This window comes from Cicer arietinum, chromosome 3 (genome assembly GCF_000331145.2).
Source record: "Cicer arietinum cultivar CDC Frontier isolate Library 1 chromosome 3, Cicar.CDCFrontier_v2.0, whole genome shotgun sequence".
NCBI classification, from domain to species: Eukaryota; Viridiplantae; Streptophyta; class Magnoliopsida; order Fabales; family Fabaceae; genus Cicer; species Cicer arietinum.
This window is the reverse complement of record NC_021162.2, coordinates 51,904,724-51,918,387: the sequence shown is the minus strand read 5'-3', so window position 1 is coordinate 51,918,387 and position 13,664 is coordinate 51,904,724. Positions and strand designations below refer to the sequence as shown.

The following is a 13,664-nucleotide window of genomic DNA, read 5'->3' as shown; positions in this document are numbered from 1 at the left end:
TCTTGAGGTGAGCACTGCTTATTGTTGACAACAGAGGTGCGTGCAGACCTTTTCCTTTTAGTGGTAGATGAATTGAAGGCAGATTTTGGTGAGGATGGGATGGTGAGAATTTGTTTTATATGAGAGATGTTTTTGGATGAGAATTTTGAGATCTTAATTTTTGAAGTTTCAGTCAACAAGGGAATCTGAAAATGCCTAATTTTTTTGGGGAAAACCATACCATATGGAATAGTGCTTCTCTTATAATCCTTGTGAACTGCAACAATCATATGTTGAATTATTAGGTAGGGAAGATTCAGTTTCTTGCAATGAAGAAGATGATAAATGACTAGTACATCATTATTAGAGAAAAATTAGTGGCTGCCACAATTAGGAATGATGGAGTGTTGACTTATACTGTTGAAGATTTTTGGAAGTGGTTTCAGGTCAGCTGAGAAAATTTTTGTAGACGGCAATAAGCAGTTCTTGAAACACTTTTTTTTTTTTTGTGGTGTTCAAGGCTGTGTTCCAGTCTTATCCAAAAATTGTTGGGCCTTCAGATGATAGTTTAAAAATTTCATCCAGGATTAAGGGTCTTAGATGTATCTCAATACTCTTTAATGTTGAGACAATGAGGGATTTATCTGCAAATACTTCAACTTTGTAGTAAAAAGCTCGAATGACCTCATGGTAATAACAATAATAAATTTTATGGAAATCAATCCATCCAAGTGCATCAGTATGATGTTGAATGAGGATTCCTTCAACTTGTAGGTTTTCAAAACTAAAAACCCGATCAATGCCAATAGGTCGTTGAGCCCATTTTTCAACATATAGTTTTTGAATTTTTTAAGGAATCAAAGGTGGAATAAGGATTTTGGAAGAAGAAGGTTTGGTGGAGGGTTTTGTGGTTGCTATTTTGGAGGTTTTTGTTGATTTTGGATTTAGAGTTTTGAGTGGAGAACGTTTTTGAGTTGGGAGTTTGGACGAAAAAACGTTCTTGAGTTGAACTTTTCTTTGTAAATTTTTTAGGGTTTTTTAACTTTTTTGAGGCTAAAAACTGAGAGAATGTTGAAGATGAGGTGGATTTTGGAATCGTGGATTTAGTTTTAGAGAGGGTGGTTTTGGATGAAATCACTTTGGAAGGAAATTTGGAGAATTTTGAAGTTTCTGGGGGTTGTGAAATTTTTGGGGATTTTGGGATTTTGAAATTTTTTGGGATTTTGGGATTTCAGAGGATTTTGAAATTTTTGGGGATTTTGATTTGGAAGATTGGGATGCAGAAACAATTTGTGATGTAGGATTTTGTGGTGGCGGTGAGGGTTCATAATCATCATTAGAAGTGGTATAGATTATTGTGTCAATATTTTTGGTTTTTCAAATACAATTACCTGCCAAAACACACATTGATCTTCATTTGGAGGATGAAGTGTTGGAACTAGGGGTGAGGGTTTTTCAAAGATGGGGTGGGGCTTGACTAATTGAAGGAAGAGGACATTGATACAATGGAGGAAGAATGGTCGCGAGAGGCTCCAATGTGATCGGAGGGAGAGTAGAATCCGGTGATGAAGACATGTAATCAAAGAATGTTTTCTCTAAAGATGAGTGTGGGGATGTTGGTCTTGGTGGAGGTGATGGTGAATGAATTGGAGATGGTGAAGGAGATGATGATGATGGTGTTGGTGAACTAGGGTTTTTGCGTGCTGTTGTTTTGGTGCGATCCATTTTTGGAAAAAAAAAAGTGAGGGTTATTGATGGAGGGGACAAAAAGATGAACTTTTTCAAAAAAAAGGTTGAAGTTGTTGGTTAGTGGAGAAGGATTAACGTTTTTGAGTTTTTGCAGTTGGTTTAAGAGTGTAGGGAGTGCCACGCGTGTGATTAGATAGATTCGTCAGTTGAGTACTGGGAAGGAGGAAAGTGAAAAGATGCGGCAGGTGGGGCATAGGCAGTCGTTACCTTTTGTAAAGTAGCAGACGTTTCAGTTTAAAAGTCGATTTTGAAAGTTTTCATGATGAAAAGCGAACATATTTCTTGAGCAAACAAGCTCAAAACGGAGAACGTTCTCCGTTATGACTAGAATGTTCTGGTTTCAACTTTAACGATCTTGAGCAGGATTTTTGATGATTTTTAATCGTTCTTTGATGAAATTGAAGCTTTCTTCAACAAGAGGCTTTGTAAAACTGTCAGCTAACTGATTCTTTGTATCAACAAAGATTAATTCAATTTCCTTTTTGTTCACATGATCCCTAATGAAATGATGTTTTATTTCAATATGTTTGGATCTTGAATGCTGAATAGGATTCTTAGATAAATTAATGACACTAATATCTTACTGAAAAAACTTCAAGTTGATTTTTGTTCCATAAGACTTGGGAGCAACAATTTGTTGTTGCAACATATTCAACTTCAGTAGTGGATAGGGCAATCGTGTTTTGCTTTCTACATGACCAACTTATCAACGCTTCTCCTAAGAATTGACATGCACCACTTGTGCTCTTTCTTTCGATCTTATCACCAGCATAATCAACATCACAATAAGCTACAAAATCAAAATGAGAACCTTTGCTATACCAAAGGTCAAGATCAGTAGTACCAACAAGATAACGAAAAATTCTTTTCACGGCAATTAAGTGAGATTCTTTTGGTGAAGATTGAAACCTAGCCCATAATCCTACTGCGAAAAACAATGCCAGGCCTACTTGCACTTAAATAGAGTAATGAGCCAATCATACCCCTATATTCTTTTTCACAAATTGCTTGTCCTTTTTCATTCAACATGTGAACGACTGAGAGGTTTTGCAATTTGGCTTGGGATTTTTTTTCCCATTTCGTTTTCCATTTCAGTATTAATCAATATTCATTCTTTTGCTAAGGATGGAAAAAAAGAAGTTTGTAATAAAAAAAGGTGTGTGATTCAAATTACCCATGAAAAAAGTGTTCCAATATGAAAGTAACCATATAAAACGGAAAGAAAACCTCCGATTTACAATCTGCAAAAAAAAAAAAAAAAAAAAACGGTGAACGGCTTTTTGGAGGACGATGTGTGGGTTACACGCGCAATGGTGTCATCGGAGCTATGAAGGCGTGACAGACTTCGAACGACAACGATCTTATGGGGTTTGGCAGCTTTCTTCGAGGTGAGTCTAATGGTATAGGTTGTGGTGCGATATGATCATTGTATGACGGTCAACAATCGCCAATAGAGGTGAGAGAAGGTAAAAGTTGTGTTCATGGTGGTGATGGTTGGTTTCAGGACAAAAAAGGCAACAAATAAACTTTAGGGATCACAAACAGACTGCAATGAAGCAGGATCACAGTGGCTAAAGTTTACTGCAATAAAGGCGGCTAGAGTTTACGCGGAAGCAACCTTAAACCAAAAGCTCGGATAGCATCTCAAGAATTACGATCAAATATAAATAATCAAACATATATATTTGATGGTGTAAAGGATGTTAAATAATCAAACGTATATATTTGATGGTGTAAATGATGTGATATACGGTGGTATTGAAATATAACTCAAATACAGAAGACAATATATCGGCCTATATGGCCCCATCCATCACTTAAGACTACATTTGATTAAAAATTGATACTTCTTTCAATCTAATGTTCAAGTTTTAAATTTTAAACACTTGATTGAATAAGTGTTATAGGAAAATTGAAATAAACAACTAGACATGTGAATGGACGAGCAGAGGTGTCATATGAAGCAGTAGCAACTAGAAACAACTGAATAAAACCAGTACTAGAAATACATGCATACGATGAAGCACAAATACTAACACAATTACCAAACACAACTATGACATCGACAAATTGACAGTGATAATAATTTTAAAAAATGAATTAATGGAATGTAATATGTGTATCGGTATAGTGTCGATGTTGGATATCAATACATGTCGAACAATGGAAGACGCCATCGATTAAAGTTGTCGGTGCTACAAAACAATTATACACCATACATTAGGCATTTTTTTAAATAGTCTCCCCATTTTCTTACTGTTATCATGCTCTTGAAAATAATATATTGGAGACTGAGTTATTATGTATTGGTTGTTTGAAATTTTCAAAAAGATACAACATTTAAATGAGTTGATTGTGTATATTATTATTATTATTATAATTATAAAGATAGTTGGCTTAATACCAGAATTTTCCTTTGATTAAAAAAACCACTTCTTTATTTGTTGTTCTTTTTCATCCATACACTACCTATCTGCTCTATTTTATTAAGGTAATAGCTAGCTTCACTTTTATGCAATTCTTTTATCTTAATTTATGCAAGCAATAATACAGACGAACTATAATGCTGCAAAACATACGCACCTATCACTTATATACAATAAAAGTAAAGACACACGAGCTATTTTGTCTATGTGAAAAATACTAAGATTAGTCTCTGACATATCGACCGACTGATTTTTTACACTATGCAATTTTTAATACTTTGACATAAATAATGCTCTTCAGAAAGAAAAAATATCAGTCAAATTAAATTTGAGTTTTTACTCTAATAATTAACTGCAAAAACAAAATTTCGACTGTAACTATTAACGGTTAATTATTATGTTATTCATTTCAAATGATTGATATTCAAAAAGTAGGCAACAATACTACTATACATATAAATCAGTTTTGAACTTACACATTACACTATGTATATAGAATTCGGTGTTACATCGGTGAAATTCAAACAAAGAAAGAAAATCACTAAGTAATTAGAATTATATTCTAGGAATTTAACCACTTGGATAGTAGGAATTTAACCATCAAAATAGTAGGAATTTGTTTCCAATTTGTATAACTGATTTAACCATTGAAATAAAAAGAAACAAAAATTTTTATTTGATAAAATAGGAAAAACTCCCTTATAACTATATCATAAACATCAAAATTATAAACAATTCTTCTCGACACTAATTGATGAACCGAATCTCTCTCAGTTTCACCTTCTTTATTCTCTAATCTTCATTATCACGTCGATTGCAATCTTCGTGATGTGTTTGAAAGATCTTTTTGTTTTTCAGAATCTTGAATCTAACCACTAATGACTTGTTTTCATTGTTATTATCTTTCACTGTCGTCACTAATTTCTTGTTCATTTGATTAGCGATATCGGTTGAAAGTTTCAACCTTTTAGAGTATGCGCGAGACATTTCATAGAATATTTGATCGAGATTAATAGATTCATAATCAATTATAGTTTTACTGCATCGTTTCTTTGTTATACCTTTGATTCATTATAAAATTGAAACAAAATTGATTCCTAATTGATTATGCATGTTACTTAATAATTCTCCAAAATCAGATCTTGAATTTTTACAAATAATCTTCACCTTTATCTCTTACTTTTCTCACCGCTACCCACCGCCGCCTTGTAAAATCGCATCGTCGTCTCCAACAATGCAACACCGTAGTGTCAATTTTGAGGTCTTCGTCTCAAATAACGTCGTCATCTAATCTTGCGCGACCACTAGCTATTAATTTTTTTAATAATTATTTTATATTTTTCTCCCCCTTTCTTGTAGTGCATGAACATAAGACAACATTTGTGTCACGTAAAAGCTACATAAGAATAAAATCCATGACCGAACTCATCAGTTGCCATGTGCCTGAAGAAACCACGCATGACGACTTCCACTTCATTGAGTTATGGATTACTTCTATATTTTGAAGCAACTGAACTCGATCTAGAAACTTCACTCGTTGGGTTTCTCAACCGAGATCCATTTAGTCTTTGACTTTGTGCGTGTTACCCAATACTATCCAATCGTGTGAAACACAATTTTAAACATGTGATACTTGTCAATATGAAAATCAATTTAAAATATGATGTAGTGTGGTCAACAAATATTGTAACCGTAAAGAAATCAATTTAATCATTTTTAATATATTTATATTTTATAATAATTTTTAATAAATTTGTCTATTTTCTGTAAAATAGAATATATATTTTTATTTTATAAAATAGTAATATTAATAATATTATAATTATTTATTATGATTATTAATTTATTTATTTTCAAAATTCATTTGATATTTTTATTAAAAATATTGAAAATAAAAAAATTATTTGTAAAATTATATGAGTTTGAAATAGTAGGACCTAATTGGTTTCTTAAATAATGTTATTATGAGTAAAACATGTATAGGTTACTCCTATGGTAAATATTGAAATTTTAAAGTATAGAAATACAAAATTCTCTATATACTACTTTCTATTGTTATATAGAGAACTAATGAGAACAAATATACATACAATATTGCGACTTGATATAAAAAAAAAATATATATTTTACACATACACTTCAATATGTAATTGAATGGGCGTAACTGAGATCGCTCATTCAATTAATTTAAGTTTTATAAGTATAAAATAATAATAGTTGCGATAAATTTAGATATAACATCAATTGTTGTAAAAATTATTAAACATACAGTTGGAATATGTCATAACTACACCACTCATATATGATGCATGTGGTTGATTGACATGAACACATGTCGAATTGGAGAATGATGATTAGGCTAAATTACATTGTGAAACCTAATCCAATTTCAAAAGTTATTGTGCTAGAAATTATTGCTATACACACAAAAATTAAAAATAACAATGTAGTTGTCTATTACTAAATTATGATTACAATCATTTATTTGTGAAAAAAATACTGTACATTGGAAGTCTATATGAACCTTAAATATTATTCTCCTTTGACTCCTCTTATTCATGGGTTTCTTTTTAACTCTGCATTACAAGTTGATCTGAGACGAATGAGACTTACTAGGTCATTGAACTTTTTTTGGGTCTTATTCAAATTGTGGTTTGTTGTCGTGACTGCAAGTAGAGTCTGATCGTCGACTAATTTATATTGATTTATTACCATTACCATGTTGAGATAATACACAAATTGATTTATTGTCGTTACCATGTTGAGATAATACAAAAAAGTTAGACAAAACAATACTTATGATGGGTTAGGTGGTTTTTTATTCCATTGAATTGAATGAGTAATTGAATTTTCAACCTATGAAATTATTACTCACCACTAAGTGGAATAATTGTTGTGCATGAACGTAAAAGGAGAATTGATAACGTAAAATATTACTCATATAATTGATTGAATTAATTTGAAGGTAATGCGAAATATATAATAATGTTATCAAAAAAATTTATAAAAAATATATATAATAAGATGACAACAAAATAGATTTTGGGATTTATTTTATGTATACAATTTGATAATAATCTAGATAAAATTTCACGATTTTGTCCTTAGAAAAAATGTATCAGTGGTTTGAAGTGTGCATATGTTGTTTATAAATTACAATTTTTGTGTATCGAAACCGGTTTCATATAATGCAAACAATGTTTAAAAAATATTTGTTTGAGATAACTTTCTTTCAAGTAATAAAACAATTTACTATTTTGTACACACACAAAAATTACTATTTGAAAAAAATTAAAAATTTATTTTAGTATGTAATGATACATAACAATATCAATATTTCAGATATCATACAATTTTTTTTCTAAATCCATATCAACAATGGTATAATAAGAAGAAATATAAAAAGACACCTTAAAATAATAGAAATTAAATTTAAAAAACTTTATACTTCAAAAATGAATTGTTGGCTTTATTCTAAATTATATCTCTCTATCTGGATTAAATATTAATTTTAGTTATCTAATAGGTGACATGTGATAGAATTGTTCGTCTAATTTTAAATTATAGATCTCACTAAAATAATTATTTTTCATTAAAAGATGTTTTTTTTTCTTCAATAATGATACTATATAAAATTCATTTTGAAGAAATTAAATAATTGTGGAAACTAAAAATGTTGGTTAGGTCTATATCATAAATATGAATTATATTCTTCATCTAAGGAAATTTTAGAGAGTTAAGTATTCATTCTTTGACTCGATATGTCTAAAGATGAGATGGAGTGAGAAATTTCAGTATCACTGAAATTTAAGGGATGTGTATTGGTGTTAGAAACATGTTTCAAATTTCAACATATATATTGTGTGACACATAATATACTATTTTGACATATATCCGACAAATAAACAATTTGGATAAAAATTGATATATTTGGACCAAATGTCAATAACAACAATTGATCACAAATATATCAAAGCATATAAATATAATTAAAGATTAAAGATGTAAACTAAAAAAATATAAAAATTCTCACACTTTTTGCATAGGGACTAATCCTATATGTCATTGTCTTTTTATTTCCAAATATATAATAACTTCCACTAATTATATTCATGTATGTATTTCTTAAGAAATTTTTAAAATGACTCAATATATTAATTAAGAGTTAAAACCATACGAAGAATCATTATTAATGATGGTGGAGGAGCAACTTATATTGAAAAACTAATATTTATAATATTGTAATTTGTAACTCATGACATACATTGAGTGACACACAATATATTGATGTATTTGGAACAAATGTCAATAACAACAATTGATCATAAATATATCAAAGCATATAAATATAATTAAAGATTAAAGATGTAAACTAAAAAAATATAAAATTTCTCACACTTTTTGCATAGGGACTAATTGTATATGTCATTGTCTTCTTATTTTAAAATATAAAATAATTTTCACTAATTATAGTCATGTATGTATTTCTTGAGAAACTTTTAAAATTATCCAATATATTAATTGAGAGTTAAAACCATAGGAATAACTGTTACCAATAATGGTGGAGGAACAATGAATATCGAGAACAAATGTTGTGATTATTTGAGAACAAATTTAAAATTATAGCTGAGTCAAATACCAAAATGACAACGTCCTACACTTTCAATGATTAAAATGATAGTTTACCCAAATACTATTGAGCGTCATGAAAATTGAACTGTGGGAATTGTTGAAAGATGTAACTCATGAGAATAAACATAGAAACACGATAACAAGTAATACGCAACCACCCTCAACTTGCAAGAACCCGTGAGGAACAACAACAAATATATGACAACAAATTAATCAAATGAAAATGCGTAAAGAATATTGATATTTTAACGTATAAAACTCATCAATGCAAGAGTACAAAGGGTCTCAAAATAATGCACAAATTGTTCCTACAACCAAAATACTAAAACTTACAAATAAAAAACAAGACGAAGAAAAATACCCCAAAAACAAGTCATTGCACCGATCCAATAGTTGAAAACGAAGATCCTATATGTGGCAAATCTGCTATCCAAAAATCAGCTCGATCCAACTGTTATCAAATACGCAATTGATGTTTTTCTGAGACTGGTCTGAAAAAATCGAGAATAGAGTTTACTCTTCTCTTTTATCTTTTGGTGGCTACTTTTTTCTCAAAATAGTCTCTCTCTCTCTCTCTTACAATCCTAATTAGATCTATCTCCACTTGAATAAATGAGATACATAAATTACAATATTTGGACTTTTCTCCACATAGAAAGGAAGTCCAATATCCAACAGTAACAAGTTTAATTTTTATTTTATTAGTTTATAGCCTAAAAAATGTTTAGTAACTGAATTAGAGAAAAATTGAGTAAAATATTTTAATCTCTGAAAGTGTAAGACATAAACAATGGTTTATCCTCAGAAAAGTTTCTTTTTTTTTTTTCTTCATATTTTTCTTGTTTAAATCTTCTTCACTGATGGAATTTATTTCTAATAGATAGAAGGAGTCGAAGATTGTGTTGGTTATAAAGAAATCCAGAAATGTGTAAGTACATTGTTAGAAAGGAATTGATATGTACGTTTGTTTGTGATGATCATGTAATAATTAAATATTGTTCATTGTAATATGGATTTACAAAGTGGTACTAGAACTTTCTTCAGCCCTTGTTGGATTATTATTTCTCGAATTTGAACCCCATTGAATAGCTTCATCAACTGCTTTTTGGCGATCCAATGCACTATCACCGTCAAGAAGACTCAAGATTGCATTACTATCACTTTCTTCTTCTTCTTCATTTGTTGTTGGTGATGGCATGTCAATGGGTGACATTACTTGTGGGTCTTGATTCATTTGTGATGCTCCAAGGAAACTAAGTGCTGTTACAACATCACTTATCAATGGTCTCACTGATGGTTCTTCGTTTAGACACATTGCTGCTACTGCCACTGCTTGATGTAGTGATCTCATTGGAAAATTTGTTCCAAGCTTTGGATCTGCTAGTTCTGAGTATCTCTGTGGGTCCTTGAATATTGGATTTGCCTGTTTTGTTTATGCAAATTTATTAGAAATTGCATAGCATTTAATATAGATTCATCAAACAAAATAAGATTAATTGCACTTTTGGTCATCTATTTTAACTGAATCACGAAAATAGTTTCTTCATTTTATTTTTCATTAGTTTTGGTCTGAGAATTTTGGTCTAAAACTTGATGAAATATTATTTTTTTGTATTAATTTAAGTCACATCATGTCTCAAGATCTCGTGGTGCAACAATTATATCTGAGATCTATGATCATAAATGGTGTGAAGTGGCTTAAAAATGACTTTTCATTAAATTTTAAATCAAAATTCTGTTTAGGGACTAAAATTTGAGAGAAATAAAATAGAGGAACTATTTTCGTGATTTAACTAAAATAGAGGGACCAAAAGTGCAATTAAACCAATAAAATATTATGAATAAGGAAAACTCACCCAAGAAACAAGGTTTTGTTCCTTTGATGGTCTTGTGTTATCAATGGTTCTCCTTCCAGTGATCATTTCAAGTAAAACAACACCAAAACTGTATATATCTGATTTCACAGTGAGTTGACCTGTTCTTTGATACTCAGGTGCACAGTATCCATATGTTCCCATTACTCTTGAAGAAACATGAGACTTGTCCCCTGTGGGTCCCAATTTTGCTAGTCCAAAATCAGAGAGTTTTGCATTGAAATCTTTGTCCAACAATATGTTGGATGATTTTAAGTCACGATATATGACAGGTGGATTGGCTTTGTCATGTAAATATTCTAGTCCTTTTGCAGCATCTAATGCTATTTTCATTTTTGTGAACCAATCTAATGGTTTTTGTTGTGGAGGTAGATCTGCATTATATTTTAATCAACATTGGTAATTAACAATTGTGTTGATTTACTAATCAAACTTGTTAATCTTATATACATATAAAACTTAATGATTTCAATTTCCATAAAAAAATGAGACAGGCAAAGAGAACCTTACCAAGCAAATGATCCTCTAGAGATCCCAAAGGCATATACTCATATACCAATAATCTTTGATCTCCATCAGCACAATATCCAATTAAATTCACTAAATTTTGATGGTGCAAGAGGCTCAACATCAAAACTTCAACAAGAAACTCTCTGTTACCTTGCAATCCATTTCTGTCAAGTTGCTTCACAGCTACTTCCTACATAGTTAAATCACCAAAATATTAATGCCAACACCATCAAAACAATACTAATATCACCATTAAAATAAATTTCAGCCGCAACATATAAGTTTTCTGAGGTCTTCGCAATTTTTATTTTGATCGTATCAATTTATATATTTTACAATTTTTATTTTGATCGTATCAATTTATATATTTTACAACAGTATAAGGGTTCTCTGTAACCATAATTGCAATTTAAAACCACAAGAAACTAATAATGAATAAAAAAATATGTGGTTATCTTACTTGGTTAGTTTTTTCAAGCCTTCCCTTATAAACTCTTCCAAATCCACCTTCACCTATTAGATTTTCTTGCCTAAAGTTTCTTGTGATAGAAGCCAATTCCCTGAAGGTGAAAGTTTGTGCAGCAATGTTGCTACCATTATCTTTGTTGGTCTCATTATTTATTTTAGGGTCTTGTTGTGGGCTAGCTCTTGTCTTGTAATGATTATTCTCTGCACAAAATAAAATGATATAACATCAACCACAAAAGTCATCTCTCACTTCTATATAATTACTATCTTTGCCATGTCCAACATAATATACTATATCATAACATTGTACAAGTCTATAATATTATTTATTGCCTTTGAATAAAAAAAAGCTTTATTGATTAAAAGAAAAAATAAAATAAAATCGAATTAAAAAAAAAACATATACGGTGGTGTATATAAACTAATCATAATATTATATCAAAAATAACATTAATAGTTATTATCTATAAGAAAAATTGATGAATTGTCCCATAACTACGGTTTATATGGTAGTTGTATGGATGTTTGATTTGCTAAGGCACAAATTCGAACTCAAAATATCCACTTTTTTTATATTTATTGTGTGAATTTCACCGTTAGATTTTTTAGAAAGAATTTGAATAACTTTTTACAAATGAAACATGTATGTATGAATATATGTATGAATGATTTTACCTTGTTGAGGTTGAGCTGCTTTCTTAGGAGATATTTGAGTTGGAGGCTGTTGTATCTTTTTTCCATTGTTGTTGTTATTGTTATTATTATTGTTATGTCTCTTTGGTACTTTCTTTTCATTGGAGGAGAAACATGAAAAGCAACTCATTTCTCTGCTCGTTTAGATATATATTTTTAAATTAAAAGAAAATCCCCAATTTTTTCAATCTATAAAAATCTTCCTCACCTATGTATATATCTCTCCCACAAAATAAAATGTTAGAAATTAAGAATGTGTTAGAATTTAAAAAGGAAGTAGATGTAGAGAGTTTAATTTTGCTTACATATAGAACAATATTGAGAAGAAAAGAAATGAATGAGAGGTCAATTACATTGAGGGGGTTTTAAGAAAGTCTTAGAAAATGGAAGAATGTTTGAAGGACAACCATAATAATGATGAAGATGGAAGTTAAACCCGACAAAACCCAAATGAGAAGCAAACAACAGGGCCTAACAAACAAAGAAACAACAAAATGGGTGGAGAAGTGTGTTAGGTTAGGTGAGGTCAGTATGGGAACAAACATTCAAGAACATTTTTTGGTGTTCCCGCAAACAATGGCTAACAAAAAGGAGACATGTTTCAAATACGTTAGCAACGAGACAGAAAAACATAACTGCCTATTCATCAATCTCATCGTGGGGAGTAGAATTCATGATGCCGTTAAATATGACAATTATAGTTCATTATTTTAGAATATGACAAACTAAAAGATAGGCATAAATTCAATCTCTCATGTATAAAAGTTAAGAGAAATTCAATCCATGTCATGTCATCAAAATGTGTACAAGAAAATACAAATAATAACTTTTATCATTAAATACAAACAAGATGTATATATTGTAAGGTTCCAATCGGCGCTCCAAATTATCGGTTGTTCCTATAGTCTTTAACCACTTAAGTTGTACTATATATATATATATATTAGAAATCATGTTATCAAACCTTATATTAAAAATAAGTTTGAGAGTTTGATATAAAAATATCTACTCTTAACTATACAAATAATGATTTTACATGCAATTCAAATAATTTCAAAAATTAAATTACCAAAATAATTTTTATTTATTTTCTTCTTAAAATCAAATTTCTAAAATTCTAGGAGTTCTTATAATATTTAAATCATTAATACAAACACCAAAATAATTTCAATTTCTTCTTAAAAATATATGTATAGATAAATTGTGTCATTTTCATATCTCTCATTTAGAAAATATTAATTGTGATTATTGCACAATGAGTTTGAATCAATGAGGTGGTAATAATAAGATTTGAAGGACAACCATAATAATGATGCATAATAATGATCATTTT

The 13,664-nt window shown here is 30.0% G+C and overlaps 1 protein-coding gene across 1 annotated transcript; it reads right to left on the bottom strand.

The window, feature by feature from the left end:
- Window positions 1-9,683: 9,683 nt before the first annotated feature.
- Window positions 9,684-12,926, bottom strand: LOC101494550 (probable serine/threonine-protein kinase PBL25). The gene is made up of 5 exons (XM_004492259.4): window positions 12,314-12,926; window positions 11,631-11,839; window positions 11,171-11,360; window positions 10,643-11,034; window positions 9,684-10,209 (listed from the first exon to the last, which is right to left on the bottom strand). Exons 1-5 carry the CDS (start codon window positions 12,459-12,461, stop codon window positions 9,802-9,804), a joined length of 1,347 nt encoding a protein of 448 aa, XP_004492316.1. The 5' UTR covers window positions 12,462-12,926; the 3' UTR covers window positions 9,684-9,801.
- Window positions 12,927-13,664: the final 738 nt, after the last annotated feature.

What these genes read in the sequence shown, in the direction of transcription:
- LOC101494550 (XM_004492259.4), bottom strand. Translation starts at nt 12,461, where the DNA reads ATGAGTTGCTTTTCATGTTTCTCCTCCAATGAAAAGAAAGTACCAAAG. An exon ending in GGCTTGAAAAAACTAACCAA is followed by an intron (nt 11,361 to 11,630) that starts GTAAGATAACCA and finishes TTAACTATGTAG; the next exon opens with GAAGTAGCTGTGAAGCAACT. An exon ending in TCTAGAGGATCATTTGCTTG is followed by an intron (nt 11,035 to 11,170) that starts GTAAGGTTCTCT and finishes AATATAATGCAG; the next exon opens with ATCTACCTCCACAACAAAAA.